The sequence below is a fragment of the Vanessa atalanta genome, chromosome 18 (genome assembly GCF_905147765.1).
Source record: "Vanessa atalanta chromosome 18, ilVanAtal1.2, whole genome shotgun sequence".
Classification (NCBI taxonomy): domain Eukaryota; kingdom Metazoa; phylum Arthropoda; class Insecta; order Lepidoptera; family Nymphalidae; genus Vanessa; species Vanessa atalanta.
Window position 1 is genome coordinate 811,318 of NC_061888.1, and position 16,203 is coordinate 827,520.

Sequence of the window (16,203 nt, forward strand, 5' to 3'; positions counted from 1 at the left end):
TTGACATTTCACGGAGTTACTTGCTTTATTCTAGTTCGTAAGGCTTGTAAATTATTTAATTAGTTTGCATTTATTGTTTCGAGATTTAGACTGGTTGATATTAGTTTTTATGTTAATAAAAATAAATAACAAAATATTTAGTTTTATTGAAACTTCCTTTGCCCTAAATCAAGATATACTTTGTCCAAGTAGGCCTTTACAAGCACTTTTGAATCGTCATTACAAAAATTATATAGATTGATTAAAATATATCTCTTCCCCGTATATATCTCTACATTAGAAGAAATAAGTTTTGTTTCTTCATAGATAATAAATATCATAATATATAAGAGATATGTAGATAATATTAAATCTCCATTTTGAGTATAGAGATCGACCAGCTAGCAAAATATTAGTTGAGTTTATCAAGTCTGAAGTAACATGATAAAATTATCCCACACGAGGAGCCTTCACTCCGCAATTCCAACTCAAATATAAAAATTTCAAGCCATTGTTATTTTATCCATTGCAAAAACATTGAACATTGCAAAAAAAGACAGATATGCCGGGCATTAGTTTAATTCGTAATATTAGTATCTCTACTCCCATATGGAGGGGTGGTATTCGGGGTTGTCGAAGAGCAGCGTGGGCGCGTGTGCGTGTGCGTGCGCGTGCGCGGGCTCGTGCGCGTGCAGCAGCTGCAGCACGCCGGTGCCGATGCCGGCCGGCACGCCCAGGATGATGCACTCCGACACGCCCTCGATGCGGTCCCGCTGCCCGTAGTACGCCGCGTCGAACAGGTGGTCCGACGTCTTCTCGAACTGACATGACAAAATACCTGTTTATCTATTCCTCCATTTGGATGTGAGACATAGTATCTCACGTGTAACGATATCAGCATTGTCATAGTATATCGTTAGATGACGAATCAAACTGTGTTTATACTAAGTCGCCGTCGGCGGCGCACTCACGCTGGCCAGGTTGAGCACGGACTCCTTCATGCGCGCGAGGCCGTAGCGCGTGATGCCCAGCACCTCCCCGCGCGCGCACATCTGGGCCGCCAGCAGCGCCACGTGGCGCCGGTCCACCGCCATGCCGTGGCCCGCCATCACCGCCTCGATCTCGCTCATGATGGTCGACGCCGCCGCCTCGATGCCCAGCGTGTGGTACACCTGCCACGGGAGTCATTTGTCTTAAATCTGAATCGAATGAGTCCTATTCAAAATAGCATAAAGTATTTATCCGCCGTAATTTTCCATACGTTACCTCTAAGATATTGTTGGACGTCGTCTTCCTCCCCTCGACGCCGTACGTTGCGATGACGTCTCTCAATCCGTCTCCTTCTACGCACAGCTTATACCTGTGAGAGAATAATGTGTCATGTTTACATTCCATAAATACGCAGGGGCATTGGACGTTCTGAGCTCTATCGACCTGGTGATGGAGTCCGTGTCGTCACAGGCGATGACCGCACGCGAGACCCTAGGCAGGCCTTTGACCACAACAGAAGGCAGCTGCCTGGCGAGCTGCTGCATGGCCATGTTGAGCCAGCCGCCGTGTTTGCTCGCCTCTGCGTACACCTTGATGGCCCACTCGGAGACGGGTTGCACGTTCCCTGGTTTCACTTTTAATTTTGACGTGCATATCCTATAAAAAAAAATCACAAATCCAATACCTTTAACAAACGACGACTTACAGGTATATTAAGGGCATCAACCTTTTGGAACCCTAACATCAAACATATTAAAAAGTAAAGTATGTTTATAGTAAAAATCATTTATTTGTATTTGTGACTTTAAAACAATATTATGGGAAGATCTTATTAAATATGTCGCAATAGGAATATCAAGTATTATTTTGTATACTTACGAATAAACAATGGAATGAACGTTAACTTCTAGACACAGCAGTCTGATGCGCTCCGCGTCGAGTCGTATGAGGAGGAAGCACTCGTGCGGGAGGTACACTTCGTCTATGTACGTCGTTATCTGTGAAAAAAATTACTTGAAATCAACATATTTTATTCAAATAGGCACTTTCAAACACTTTCCGATAAGATCAAACCAAATGGCTCTTGTATACCGTATTAAAATATTTATAAAACGAGGTTATTAAAAAAAAAAACAAGAAATTATTTATATTCATTGGTCTTCGGGAAAATTGTTGAAAAATTCTTTGTAAATCTTAATCTAAAGGTTACTCACTTCTCCCAAAGTAGTTTTCTCGATGCGGCCCTTGACCCGCCTCGCGAACTCCTGGTCGAGCGGCTCCAGCAGCTCCGCGGTGATGATGGGCGTGGAGATGACGCGAGACGCGTTGATGATCTCCTTCACCCGCGGCACGCCCTGGGTGATGTTCATGGACGCGACGCCGGCGAAGTGGAACGTCTTCAGTGTCATTTGGGTACCAGGCTCTCCTATACTCTGTTATTTTAATAGATCATTTGTTAATCCTCTTCAATTGGGTCTACGTCAGTCCGCGTTTGCGCCCGCATATTATAAGTCATTGTTGACTACTGAATGTCAAATATATCATTCTTCTTTACTTATCACAATTGGTTATTGTGATTACTATTGGAGGGGATTTACCAGCCCAAATGACTGAAATATTTTGCGGTTAGTGCGCAAGCTTTCACAAGAGACGTAACATTGTAGATCCAATAGTAGGCAACGCGTTTGCAAGGAAGGGTTCACACTGGAGATTCAGATGCGAGTATGGGCAGTAGCGTGCGTGCGTGCGTGCGTGTGTGCGTGCGTGCGTGCGTGCGCACCTGCGCGGCGAGCGCGCCGACGGCGGTGCCGGGCTCGATGATGCTCCGCTGGTACTTGTCGTGGCACACGCGGATGAACTGCACGAGCTGCGTGAGCGTGAGGCGCTCCAGCTGGCGCGCGACGTCCCCGCACGCCGCGTACTTCGACCGCAAGATGCGGACCTTATTTGCTATCGTCTTCAGGAAGTTTCTGGAAGCGATGGCAACTTATTACGTTTGATATATTGAGATACGACTCGTGTATGCTATTTAATTTATAATAAATCCAACTAAATCTTATTTTTCCTCAAATGTTAATTTATGTACAAATAATTACATTATATTTACGAGTTTTAGTACTTTTGAGTTAAGTTTACAAAACCTATCACTGTCGACCTTTAGGGCTACTAGGCAATTAAACACGTGACAAGGTCGTGATGTAGCGTCTCGTAGCGTCGCGATGTCGGGTCGGGACAATCAACTTTACAAATTGTAAAATACGCATTTATATCACGTGGAGTACTCACAGCAATTCAGCCTTGAACTCATCAGGGCAGGTCTTGAAGTCGTCCAGAGCGAGGGTCTCCTCGGCTGCTACTACGATCCCATCGCCATCGAGCGGTTCCTCCTCGCTGTAAAATAATTTGTCTTACGTCATTACACAGAATAAAATAAAGTATACTAGAAATTCGACATTTTAAAGTTTTTATTACAAATGAAAGGGTAAAAATCAGACTCGTAATCATTAACGGCATTTTGTGGGGATTAACAGAAAAGATGGAATTTTGCATAGAATTATGCAAACGTTCCAAAGCCTTGGGCGCACCCTGTGCGGCAGCGCGCGCGCACGTGCTGCAGCACGCGCGCCAGGTCCACGGGGCGGTCGCGGCCCTCCATGTAGCTGGGGTCCAGCCCGTCGCTGCCGTAGCGGAACTGCACCACCTCGCCCGTCGCGTTGCGCACCGTCATGTCGTAGTGCAGCACCAGGTCCTCCAGCGACTGCCGGCGCGGCGCGTCGCAGTACGATGGAGCAAATATTATTATATGAATTACCTTCACCGTTAAAACATTTTTCGAAGTTAAATACAGCATATACAAAACCGATCTTAGCTTTCGAGTGAATCGAGCCAAAATAGTTCAGTGGTTGGAAAACCTAAATCTAGATCGAACGTACTCTGTATATTTTATTTATATCGTTCTCTGTGAGAAAACGACATCGTGAGGAAACCTATATGTATCAGTTGAAAATCTGTCAAACCTGTATCCAGCAACCCGCATTGGATCAATATGGTAGAATGAGCTTCTAGCTTTGTCCTCAAGTATATGTCCCATATATTAGGTTTTACTACCAAAAAAATATTTAAAAAAAAACCTTATATGTTTTTATTTGGTCGGACCTAAAATTTGAACACAGAACCTTACACAGATGCAGCCACAACAATTTAGTATGTGAATAAGAATAAATACTTGAGATCCAATAGTCTTTACTAACCTTAACAAGTCTCCTCTGCAGGTAGCCCGTCTCCGCGGTCTTCACGGCGGTGTCTACGAGACCCTCGCGACCTCCCATCGTGTGAAAGAAGAACTCTGTGGGTGTCAGGCCGGAATAGAAGCTGTTCTCGACGAATCCTCTCGCCGCCGGGATCTTTGCTATGATTATAAAACAATACACAATCGATAAAGTTTTTATCCAAATATGTCTACCATAACACAGAACATTCACTTTCAAAATTACAAGTGGTCAGTGTGCTAGATTATCTTCTAAGGTACCACCCACTCATCAGATATTCTATCGCCGAAAAGCAATTGTTAATATTGTTGTGTTCCGGGTTGAAGTGTGAGTGACCCAGTATAACTACAGGCACAGGTGACATAACATATTAGTTCCCAAAGTTAGTGACGCGCATTGGTGATGTAAGGTAATGGTTAATTATTCTTACAGCACCAATGATTGGTCGCCATCTCAGTACTGTTAGTAATGCACGCACGTACAATGCCTCTCGAAATGCGGGAGCGATCTGTCTTCGAATCCGTTGGGCACCCGCTTGCCGTTGAGCGCCTGTTGACCGACGCAGGCGATCATCTGCGATATGTTGATATTCGATCCTGGAAATAAAACCATACATCAAAACACAGAAAGCATTTTTAGTCATTTTTCAAGACATAATTTCAGGACCTTAAGAGTATATTCGAACCTCTAACTTGAATGAAGTATATTTACAATCTTTAGCATAATTCTTATAAAAACGTCACTGACAAATATGTGTATTCTTTTTCGGATGTGAGCATCTGGTTTAATATTCAATTTTAAGGTTGGTTCCACACTTGCTAACAGATGTAGTTACATAGAAGCTCATGAGATGTAGTTACAAAACAATCTCACCCTTAGATCCACTCTGTGCCATTATAAGAGGAGCGTTGGTGGGGTGAAGTTCACGGAAACACGCCTTGGCCGCCAACTCTCTAAATCGACAAGATCGTAAAATAATTTAAACATCGACTGGCAAATTAGGCAAAGACGAGATATGTCAATAAACATTAAATATTACAAAAGATTAAATATTATTTCAAACCAACTTGGGCCATGACGACTATCATGCTCAATTTAAACAACTTTAGCAAAGACTGCTCTAAAATCTGACCTTATGCTGCTCAACTCGCTGAGCATCACCGCTTCCAGGGTCTCCTCCATTGTACAGCCCGGCTGTGATTGCAACGTGCCCTTCTCCATCTCCAGGATATAGCCGTCGCACTTGGAATACCTACGGATTTAATGTGAACATAAAATGATGCTTAATACCAATAGTCTAAGAGCTGTAAGCTGTAAATATTATAAATGCGAAAGTGACTTTTGTTTGTTAAGCTTCCACGTCTTAACTGCCCAACCGAACACCATTAAACGTTGCATATACGTTGTCAAAGTACGAAAATGGACACAGGATACCTAACTCCATTAACCAGCATTGGAGCAGCGTAGTGGAGTATGCTCCAAACCTTTTCGTCAAAAGGGAGAGGAGGCAATTGCCCAGCAGTGGTAAGTTAACAGGCTATAACTTTACTTTACTTGGACGAGTTATATTGAAAATCAACGATTACTAACTTTTGCATTTATAATATTTGTATAGACATAATCTTTTATTGAGTACCAATTAATTCATTTGCATGAGATTTGAATTTATTATTAACCAAGTTATAACTCATCAGATAATAGAAGTTAAAAATGATCATCACATACCCAGATTCCAACAGCTTATTCTTAGCCTCTATAAGTTTCTTCCCCGGAGTCACGTCTATAATACCGAAACTGAAGCCCCTGTTCATCATGTAGTAAGATGCCATTCGTGCTAACCTAAAGTATAACAAACATACATTACTTATACTTATTTCGTATCATAAATATAATTTATTACTAAATCTTATGATGTACTGTCTAGTAAGGAGAACATACAGACACACCAAAACAACAAATAAATTTATTATATATGAACATGAGTCAAAAAGTAGGCAACGTTCCTTTACGTCGCGTTTCAGAGACCAATCACAGAGCTCCGTGATAGCGTGATATCGGCTCGACCAATTAAAGCAGAGTGAGGATGATGTCGACCTGACCGATTTCGACGAAGGCGGCCAATCAAAGGAGACCAACTAACTACGCCGGATATATGCAATATACGCACACACGTGTGTGAAAACACAGATGCGCTCTCTTTTGCCTCATAATCCGATGGGACTGTAGTGTAGTGTGTTTTTAAGTTCTAGTTTCCATATTAAGAAGATTATTAGTACTAAGTACATGTAGTATGTAAGCTTGTACTAAAGTACTAATAGTGTAATAATTAATTCAATATACTCTTAGACGTTAGGCTGTAAACGCGTGTTTTATTTAAACCTCCTCATAAATAATTATAAGGCTCATCGCAGGGACGGCAAATCCGACACATCTTGAAAGATTCGCACTGAGGAACGGGAATGTATTAACATCCAGCTTCCAGACTCCTAATTACTATGTTACTCAGATTCTTTTGGACAGCTGTAGGGTTTTAACCAAGGGTCTTCTAATTCTAATTCATTCCTAACCTCCACATGCCGCGCACTGCGAACTCCTCGCCCCAGTCGCGCAGCAGGATATAGAAAATGCTGGTCTTCGTGCCGGAGCCCAGGGTACTCTTATCCATCGAGCCACAGATCAGCTCAGAGTTCCTTATTATCACATCTGAATTAAAGTAGGAATATTTAGTCAAATCAGGATGAAGATAATAAAACGCAACAAAAACATATTATTTCACAACAAAGTTATTAAATATTTAACAGATTTCCTACCAACGAGCATTGCGGCGCGTTATTAGCTCCAAGCCATCTCCTCAAAGGGTGAAGAGGCCTTAGCCCACCAATGGAACAGGCTTGTGTTTACAGACTGTTATAGAATCCCTTATATGTAAATAAATTGGTTTTAATAATTATAAATATAAATTCCAAACCGGACCTTTCAAACGCGCTTATGAGAATTTGAATTAAGTAAACTCCGACATAATAACATCAATCCCCATTAAAATTGGCAAATAGCAATATCTCCACAGCAATTTAAGTACGGCGTATATTTAAAAGCTAACCGTATCAGGTACATATAGTTAAGTATGATAGTTAATAAATATATTCGAAGAGGTGTTGTACTGTATGCCAGACATTAGATAATTCGATATATTTAGAAATGACCAAGTGGCTGTGATTGTGGGTTCAAACGGTCTAGCACCACAATTTTCACGTGCATAATTTGCATTAATAATTCATTTGGTGCTCGGCATACAACGTAAACCAAACCTTGACACATCAAATATGTGAAGTAAGCTTTAAAACTGCTCATTAAAAAACGAAAGAAGCTTTTATCCCAAAATTGCAACATTTACAGGCCCATACTTACAAATACAACTCAAGTTAGTAGAATAACTAATCCACCAGCACACATCAATAGAGTGAATTAAACATGTTCGAATTAAATTATAGAGTGCACCAATTATACGTCGCTATGAACGAATTCCAGTATAACACTCACACGAGTCTTGCACGCACATGTCCTTGTTGCCGGTGTAGTTCTTGCCCTTCGTCTCCAGGTTAGCTTTCACTTCGCAGCGATCGTTCGGCTTCATTATCAAACTACGAACAAATGTCACACTAGAATCGATGTCCGATAAACAAATCATACAATCCAGCAACAATTCCTAACTGCAACATTTACGACTAGATATGCAATATTATTTCTTTGATGTCTTATTTATTTATTTATTTATTTAATATGGAACTCCAACACAGGTACATATGTAATACAAAAAATACAAGTTTAGACAATAAAATATTAAATGTACCTCCAATTATAGGAGAACACAACATGCACTTATAAAGTATTGAACTCTAAAACAAAACTTAAGAAATAAAAAAAAAAGAAAAAAAAAAAAAGCTAAAACTAATAATTACAAAACAATGAAATAAAATAATTTATCGAAAATTATTTAACAAATCTAAACTAAACAAAATGAAAATAAGTTCAGAAACAAATTATAGAAACAAATTTACTTTGAATAACAATTTGCATAAAAGGCATAACATTTCTTGAGATGGCCCAACGATTAGAACGCTCGCGTTTTACCCGACAATGTGGATTCAAACCCACCCATGCAAGCACCACTGAATATACGGCGGTGAAAGAATAATTCCCGGATAAAACTGCATGTGCCATATTTAAATGTAATTCGCCCATATATTTATCCACCAAAACGCAATGGAGGAAAGTAGTGATGTTAGCTTTAAACCTTCTCCTCAGAGAGAGGGGAGGAGTCTTGATCACCACAGTGGTACATGTACAGGCTGTTACTTTTGCCAAACATAAGAAACAGATACTACCACAGATTTGTCATATTAGTTAATGAAATTTTTATCTTTGCAATACGAATGCAGTTACGAATATGCCCAAAAATATAAGTTAAATTCTATAATCACCTAAATATTTGTTTTCCAGTCCAAAGCTTCCTCGGCTTGAGAATAGCTGGTGGTGGCATGTCGATCCTCATGGTGCTGTCGGGTCCGGCCAGCAGGCAGCTCGCGAGTTGCTGCGCTTCCGCCTTCGTGAAGAACGTGTCCCGCTGGGTGATAAGATACCCGCCGGTGATGAAATCCTGGGTCGCAGCGATCAGGAGTTCTCCATTTCGAGGTGTGACGAGATTAGATTTGTTCTAAAAAAAAAATTAATATAATGTATCTGTTACGAATCACGTAAAAAGGTTACGTTTTTAACAAAAAAACTTGATCAAGTATAAATAAATACAATAATATAATATTTCATTAAAATAATAAAAATCTGTTAAATGTATTTTCGCACGTGATTTACAATTTAAGCTTCTTCTAGAAAATAATTGATTTTTTTCTACATTGCATTATTTTTTTATGATATAGACGGCCGGGCGAAGGAACTGCCCACCTGAGGGTCACCACCGCTCATAGACATTGGCGCTATATATATTAATCGTCCCTTACACAATGCGCCACCAACCTTGGTAACTAATATGTTCTGTCTTTTGTGCCTGGAGTTAGACTGACTAATTCACCTTTCAAATAGAAGTATTGCTGTTTGGCGCTATAATATATTATGAGTGGGCGGTGCCTACCCGAACGTGTGAAGCCCGCGCACAGCCTTTCCACATAGTAAGCTTGTAGTATTGTAATACAATCACTAACCCCCATGAGTATAAGCGCCTCAGCCCTCGCCTCCTCAGTTTGCGGCAGATGCATATTCATTTCGTCACCATCGAAATCCGCATTGTAGGGTGTACACACGCACTCGTTGAACCTAAAAAATATACCAAATAACATCAATGTTAAGCAATTTACCGTTTGTTACATTGAATTTGGAAACATTATACAGTTTTTTGTATTGTGTCTTTTATTGTGTACGCATAAGCGAAAGCCTAAATACCTATTCTACATTTATTACTTTAAAGAATGTGCGTGCGTTCGTGCGTGTGTGCGTGCTTGCGTGTACGTGTATGTGATTAGAGCCCCTGTGGAGGGGGGGGGGCGCTTACCGGAAGGTGCGCTGCGGCTGCACGCGCGCGCGGTGGCACATGATGGACAGCTTGTGCAGCGAGGGCTGCCGGTTGAACAGCACCACGTCGCCGTCCACCAGGTGCCGCTCCACCGTGTCGCCGCACTGCAACGCCACGCGAGAGTCAACTCCGGACACTTCGAATGAACGAATATTGACGACGTCGCTTGTTAACAGCTTGTAAATGTCCCCTGCTGGGCTAAGGTCTCCTGTCATCTCGGAAATATTTGGGGCTTACCCAAAACTTCTCTACGAGAGAGAAAGCTATTAATTCCAGCATTGGGATATTTAAAGGCCCCTTACTTTTTTTACGGGATCCCAGAAATAAAGTGAAGTAAGTAAGTAAAGTAAAAATAAATATGAAAATTATAATGTCGTAGGTAGGGGTGTCACAGCGTCCCATTCTTGCTCATATAGTCGTAATGCACTTCGCTTAAAAACTTTAGTAAATAATTTATTAACAAAACCAACCTCAGTACTAAACGAACCACGAACCTTTAACTCCTGCGCGATCTTCTCCCTGTTGCCGTACTTGAGATACTTCTTGTGATTAACTCCTCGTTGCTGCACGTAGTTCGCTCCAGGATGCACGTCAGGCCCGTTGCACACTAGCTTCCGAAGCCACTGCAGATTTGCGGGAAATACCCGCTCCGGGTAAGTGAGGATCTTGGCTACATGTACCGGAACACCGACCTGTTTTTGATAAAAGTTATATTCGATACAACTCAAATAATAATTTACTGCGTTTTGTTGTATTTGTGCCTATACGAGATACACATCACATATTCTACCACCCAAAGAGTAACATTTTTTTTAGACAGTCGAGTAAATCGTGTAGGTACCACCCACTCATCACATATCTAACTAACTAAAAGCAATATTTAGTATTATTTTCTTTCGGTTTGGGGAGAGTGAGCCAGTATAATTAAAAGTAAAAAAGTGATATAATCTTAGTGCCTAAGCCAGGTGACGCATTGGCAATGTATGGGGTAATTAACATTTACTCCACTGTCAAAATTTCTACGGGCGGTCGTGACCAATTTAATAAAATAACAAAAAAGTAATAATTATAATCGTTATTAATTATACTTAGCAATTTTTTTAACAATATTAATATTAAGAGAAGATTAATTGTTAATAAGAGCATGCCTCTTGGATCTGAAGGTTGGGGTCGGGCGAGATGACAGTTCGACTGGAGAAGTCTACACGCTTTCCGGACAAGTTCCCGCGGAAACGACCCTGCTTGCCTTTCAAGCGCTGCACCAAACCTCGACCTGGTTTCTTCGGCTAGAAGCAGATTTAAAAAATACATAATTCATTAAAAGTAAACCAGACATATAGGTTCCAAAACCAAATATAATTTATTGTTCTTCCAGAATGTTCTTGAATTGAGCTGTCTTTATGTCTGTATATAAAAACCGAGTTCCAAGACATATTCTGTTATTTCCGGATACGAAGTACAAGAAAGATACCTCCAACTAGATAGATAGACCCTGGATCGCTGTTTACTTGGTGGTAGGGCAATGTAGAAGCCCGTCTGAGAAGGTACTTTCTGGTAATCGTCAGATATTCTTACCACCAAAAAGAGTTACTCAGTATTTTTGCAATCTGGTTTGAATAGTGTAACTACAGGCACAAGGAACATAATATCCTAGTTCCTTACGTTGGTGGCGCATTGGTGTTGTATGGAATGGTTAATATTGCTTACGACGCTAATTTCTATGGACGATTATGATTACTTACAATCAGGTAGCCCACGTAATTGTTGTTCGCCCACATAAATATTAGTAGTGGAATTAAGTCTTCTGGATATATGCTAAAAATGGGTATTCCACAAGGATACATTTTGGGTCCTTTTCTATATCTTGTATATATAAAAGACCTACCTTTCTATGTTAATATTTTTGACATTCTTTCGTTTGATACTTCACTGAATTTTAAGGTAACGACAGGATAAAAACTAAATATGATGAAGTAAACAGTTCATTATCACAGATACACTGGTGGTAACTGTACTTATTATAGTTGTGTAAAATGACAATTCAAAAATACTTGTAACAAGCTACTTGAATAAAGTATATTTTGATTTATATTTTGGTTTATCGAACTCGACTGAAGCTCTAATGAAATTTTATTAATACATATACCGTATTTAGAAATCGAACGTCAACCAACCTGCATAGAAAGTGGTATGCCAGACATTTCGCTGTTGATATAGAGCGCCACGTGCAGCTGTAAGTAGTCCCAGTCCTCTTGCACCAGCTCGCTCTTGCCCCCGCTGGCCACGTGACGGGATATTACGTCATTGATCAGCAAGATTTCTGATTGCTTCATCGTCAGGTCATCCTCGTTACTAAAAAAATTGTAATCATTGGTTGTTACCAATACTGACAACTTATATGCAGAAATGAATAAAGATACTGTAAGTCGTCGCAGAGTTGTGTGGTCTAGAAGCATGTTTATAAAGATATATATCCCGAACTCCTGGTTTCAATGGCAACCAGGTGTTTGGAAGTTGGCAGTTGGCACTCCTGTGCCTCAGGAAGCACGTAAATCGAGTTGCACCTGAATTCATTCCAAGATTATAGAATGAGAGAAGAGTCACATCAACATCATCATTATATAATGAAATGTGTGTTTGTTAAATGAGTGTGTGTCTACCGTTCACTTGAATATATCAATGATTTGAACTCACGTGCCAGCTTTGATATCAGAAGCGACACTCGGCCTGATACAGAGCGGCGGGACAGGTAAACGTGTTAATATCAAATCTTCTGGTCTGGAAGTCTTAACATCCATGCCCAGTAGTGGGATATCTTCATCGGGAATACGGCGGAACAAGTTAATCACCTGTAATATAATGAAACAACTATAATTTGGTATAAATTTATAGCTAAAACCATAATATGCGTTGAAACGCCTCTTCAAGTGTTTGTTAACCATTAGGAGTTTGAAGGGTTAGACAGTGTACTTACAGACACAAGAGACATAACATTTTTGTTTCCAGAAGTTGGTGGTGCACTGGTGATATAATGAATGGTTAATATTTATTACATCGCCAATTTCTATGTCAAATTTCTATGTCACATTTCACATATCATAAAAAAGTGCCACCAAAAATTTATAATATCTCTTGTCAGGTCTTACCTCTAGTGGACTAAGCTCAATAATCAGTCCACTATTAATCATTGTCGCCAACTCCTTGTTTGTTTCCTTGGCCTCGTTGAAATCCCTCAGCACTCTTTGGACAATAGGATCCGAAATTTTCTTATTCCTGTATTTGTCATGGATAATCTTCAAAATACCAGCTGGACTCTTCTTGACGATACCGTTCAGGGAGTCGCAGTGAGGACACTTGGTGCATGTCTTTGCCTTCTTAAGAACAGCTGCTCGGAGATTTTTCTTATGTAAGTATGACAGTTCCGGATGTGTGAATTTTCGACGGAAAGATTTTTTTAATGATTCTTGTAGCATTACTTTTGCGCAATTCTGTTTAAAAAAGGTATTATGAAATCTAAAAACTTTGCATGAATTTAAAACGCTAAAAGTAAGTATAATATAACTCAGCTTCAAATGGATACCAATAAATAATTTTAATCTGTGATAAAATAACAAACAGTCTTATTGAACATTTTATAGCATATGTCAAAATACATTATGGACATATATACTATAAAAACATATATACTATAAAAACTTGAAATAACTCATATTCCTCACTCACCTTGCATATTGTTTGAAGTATTGTTATTATAGATCGAAAGTAGCCAACATGAAAAACAGGCAAGGCTAAATCTATGTAGCCATAATGCCCCACACATTCGGCTAAGCCGAGACCGCAGGTTTCACAGTTAGCATCTTTTTGATTGGTTCCCTAAACAAAAAAGTTATTTTATTTTACAGAGGAACTGCAGTGTTGCTAATAATAAAATAATAATTACAGAGTATAAAACGAAGATGCTTCCTTCCATCTGTAAACTTTGATTTTTAAATTATAGAATGTATTTTAATGCACTTTTCATAAACAAACAAATAAACGTAAACAACAAGTGGTTCAAGAGGAAGGTTTATATGTATAATACATACATATTATTATAGAGAAAAGCTGAGAATTCTGACTTTTATATTTGTTTTTCAATCTAAAAGTTGTATCTAAAGTACCCGTCACGAGAAGCTATAAATTATGTAAACAAACATCTTTTACTAAGTAAACATTTTATACTGCGAGATAATAATAAATTGACCATATTCAATCGACATGAAATATATATGGGTTATATGAAAGTAACAACCTATTTAATTTAGTGGGATCATATTTTAACGACGCAAAGCGCTATCGTTTGTGTTTTTTGGTACCGGAACGCGTCCGTCGCAGGGATTGTAAACTATCGGGACGCCATTTTGAAATAAACGCGTCATTCGAGTTTCGAATGCGTACGAGTTTGTTTCATTGCTTTGCATACATCGCAGATCTGGTTGTTATTGTTAATTTTACTTATGAATCTGACAAATAATTATTCTTAAATAATATATGATAATTAATATTTGTTACTTAATAATTTATTAAATCTTAAACAAATTCATTTTTTTTGTTGGTCCAAATGTTGTGAACTCCTGAACACTTGTTTACAAAATTTATAGCTTCTCATGACGGTTACTTTAGACCCTTATTGTACCAATGTGAAGCCTTCACCACCAAAACATGGAACATTTTCTGGTATAAGTTAATTTTTCTATGAAAAAGTTAGTTAGTTTTTTCATAGCATACCAAAAAATAAATTCCTCATTATTTTGTTTACATAAATCTCAATCCTCTTCTGTCTATTTAACATTATAGATAATACCTTACATTCTTATTCAATAAGTCATTTGAACACTGCAAGCTATGCTATAATATGACAGGCATATTATTTCATTATTTATTATACTATTTTAGTACAACTGAACATATATTTAAATTACACGGGGCAGAGTGGTCTAGTGTACTAGTAAGGTTGGAGAGCCCCTACAAATGATGACAAGTTAATGGTATGTGCTATTTTTGACATTTATTAAGTAATTTTGGATAGTGACCTGATTTAGATTTTAATGCAATGTTGCACCGGTGCCTATGTCCACCTATCATGTCACTTACCACATGTGTATTTAATATTTAATACAAAACATTCAGAACTCTCCATAATCAGATTACACACCATTCTTCGATCAAGTACTCCATAGCTTGCTGGTACCCTCTGTGTGTCCTGAGCATACAAATTCTTGGTAATGACTTGGATGTGTGCTGCTTGTTGGATAGCTGAGGCACTGTCCACATTAAACGTAACATGGGAGCTGAAAAAAGTTTTAGCTGTAATTTTCCCATAAAAAATAATGCAACACAAAATAAATCAGATCAGATCAGATCAGCGTTTACTTTCACTGACTAAATTATTTATAAGTATTAATAGTAATAAATAAAGTTATAAAGTACCAAGTATGTATGTAAAAGTTATTAAGTAAGTACTACTACTTAATAAATATAAAAATTAATTGTAGGATGTATGTTATACTTCATACTTGTTATTTAAAAAGAAAAACTAAATTTAAGTACATACACAAATCTCGTACTGTAATTATTTTGGAAATTATGACTATGACTAATGATAAAATAATATGTTTCAAATATTTTGTGTTGTAAACATAACCTCACTCACATCTTTCTGCCGACGTATGTTTCACGATATTGTTCCTTAGGCATTTTTAATTCTTGCCTTAATACTTCCAGGATGTAGATATAGTTACTACCATACTTTTTTTCTGGCTAAAACTTAACAAATGACTAATAGTCGCACATTTTAAAATAATTCATAAAATATTAGATTAACAGTACCGACCGTCAAATAAGTAACAACTGTTTTTGACATCTGTCATACGTTTTTTAATTTACTCAAAGTTATAATTTTTTTTGTTGATAACATTTCAATTTTAACAATACTATTTAAAAATAATATAACTCAATATACTGAAACTAAAATACAATCCCATCAAAAGTAACACATTATTCATCAATTGGTTTTGTAAGTCCAAGGTTAATCTTAATACGTGAAAAATTTAGATTGAATTTTGGAATTAGCTTAATATATTATCAATGAAAAAACAAGGTATTTACTAGTTTCGATACAAAATATATTATATAATTTGTATCGAAGCTTCCAAAAATTTAATAAATAATCTGATTACAAGCTAGTGATTAATAAAAAGTAAACAGGGAAAATAATTAACATTTATATTTTAGAGTAAATGTAATTTTGTTATTTAATAAAAATACAGAATACATAAACTATTTTATAAGTATATTTAATTAATCTTGTTATTTATTACATATTTGAAAACACAGTATAAT

The 16,203-nt window shown here is 38.2% G+C and overlaps 1 protein-coding gene across 1 annotated transcript; it reads right to left on the reverse strand.

Annotated features, from left to right (window-relative positions):
* Window positions 1-552: 552 nt before the first annotated feature.
* Window positions 553-15,699, reverse strand: LOC125071079 (DNA-directed RNA polymerase III subunit RPC1). The gene is made up of 27 exons (XM_047681167.1): window positions 15,515-15,699; window positions 15,017-15,152; window positions 13,546-13,695; window positions 12,969-13,310; window positions 12,517-12,671; window positions 11,997-12,174; window positions 10,971-11,108; window positions 10,317-10,514; window positions 9,802-9,926; window positions 9,455-9,566; window positions 8,720-8,952; window positions 7,779-7,879; window positions 6,806-6,941; window positions 5,964-6,077; window positions 5,371-5,490; window positions 5,112-5,191; window positions 4,721-4,834; window positions 4,221-4,378; window positions 3,555-3,727; window positions 3,256-3,360; window positions 2,750-2,939; window positions 2,184-2,402; window positions 1,849-1,967; window positions 1,414-1,626; window positions 1,246-1,339; window positions 951-1,151; window positions 553-800 (listed from the first exon to the last, which is right to left on the reverse strand). Exons 1-27 carry the CDS (start codon window positions 15,556-15,558, stop codon window positions 579-581), a joined length of 4,170 nt encoding a protein of 1,389 aa, XP_047537123.1. The 5' UTR covers window positions 15,559-15,699; the 3' UTR covers window positions 553-578.
* Window positions 15,700-16,203: the final 504 nt, after the last annotated feature.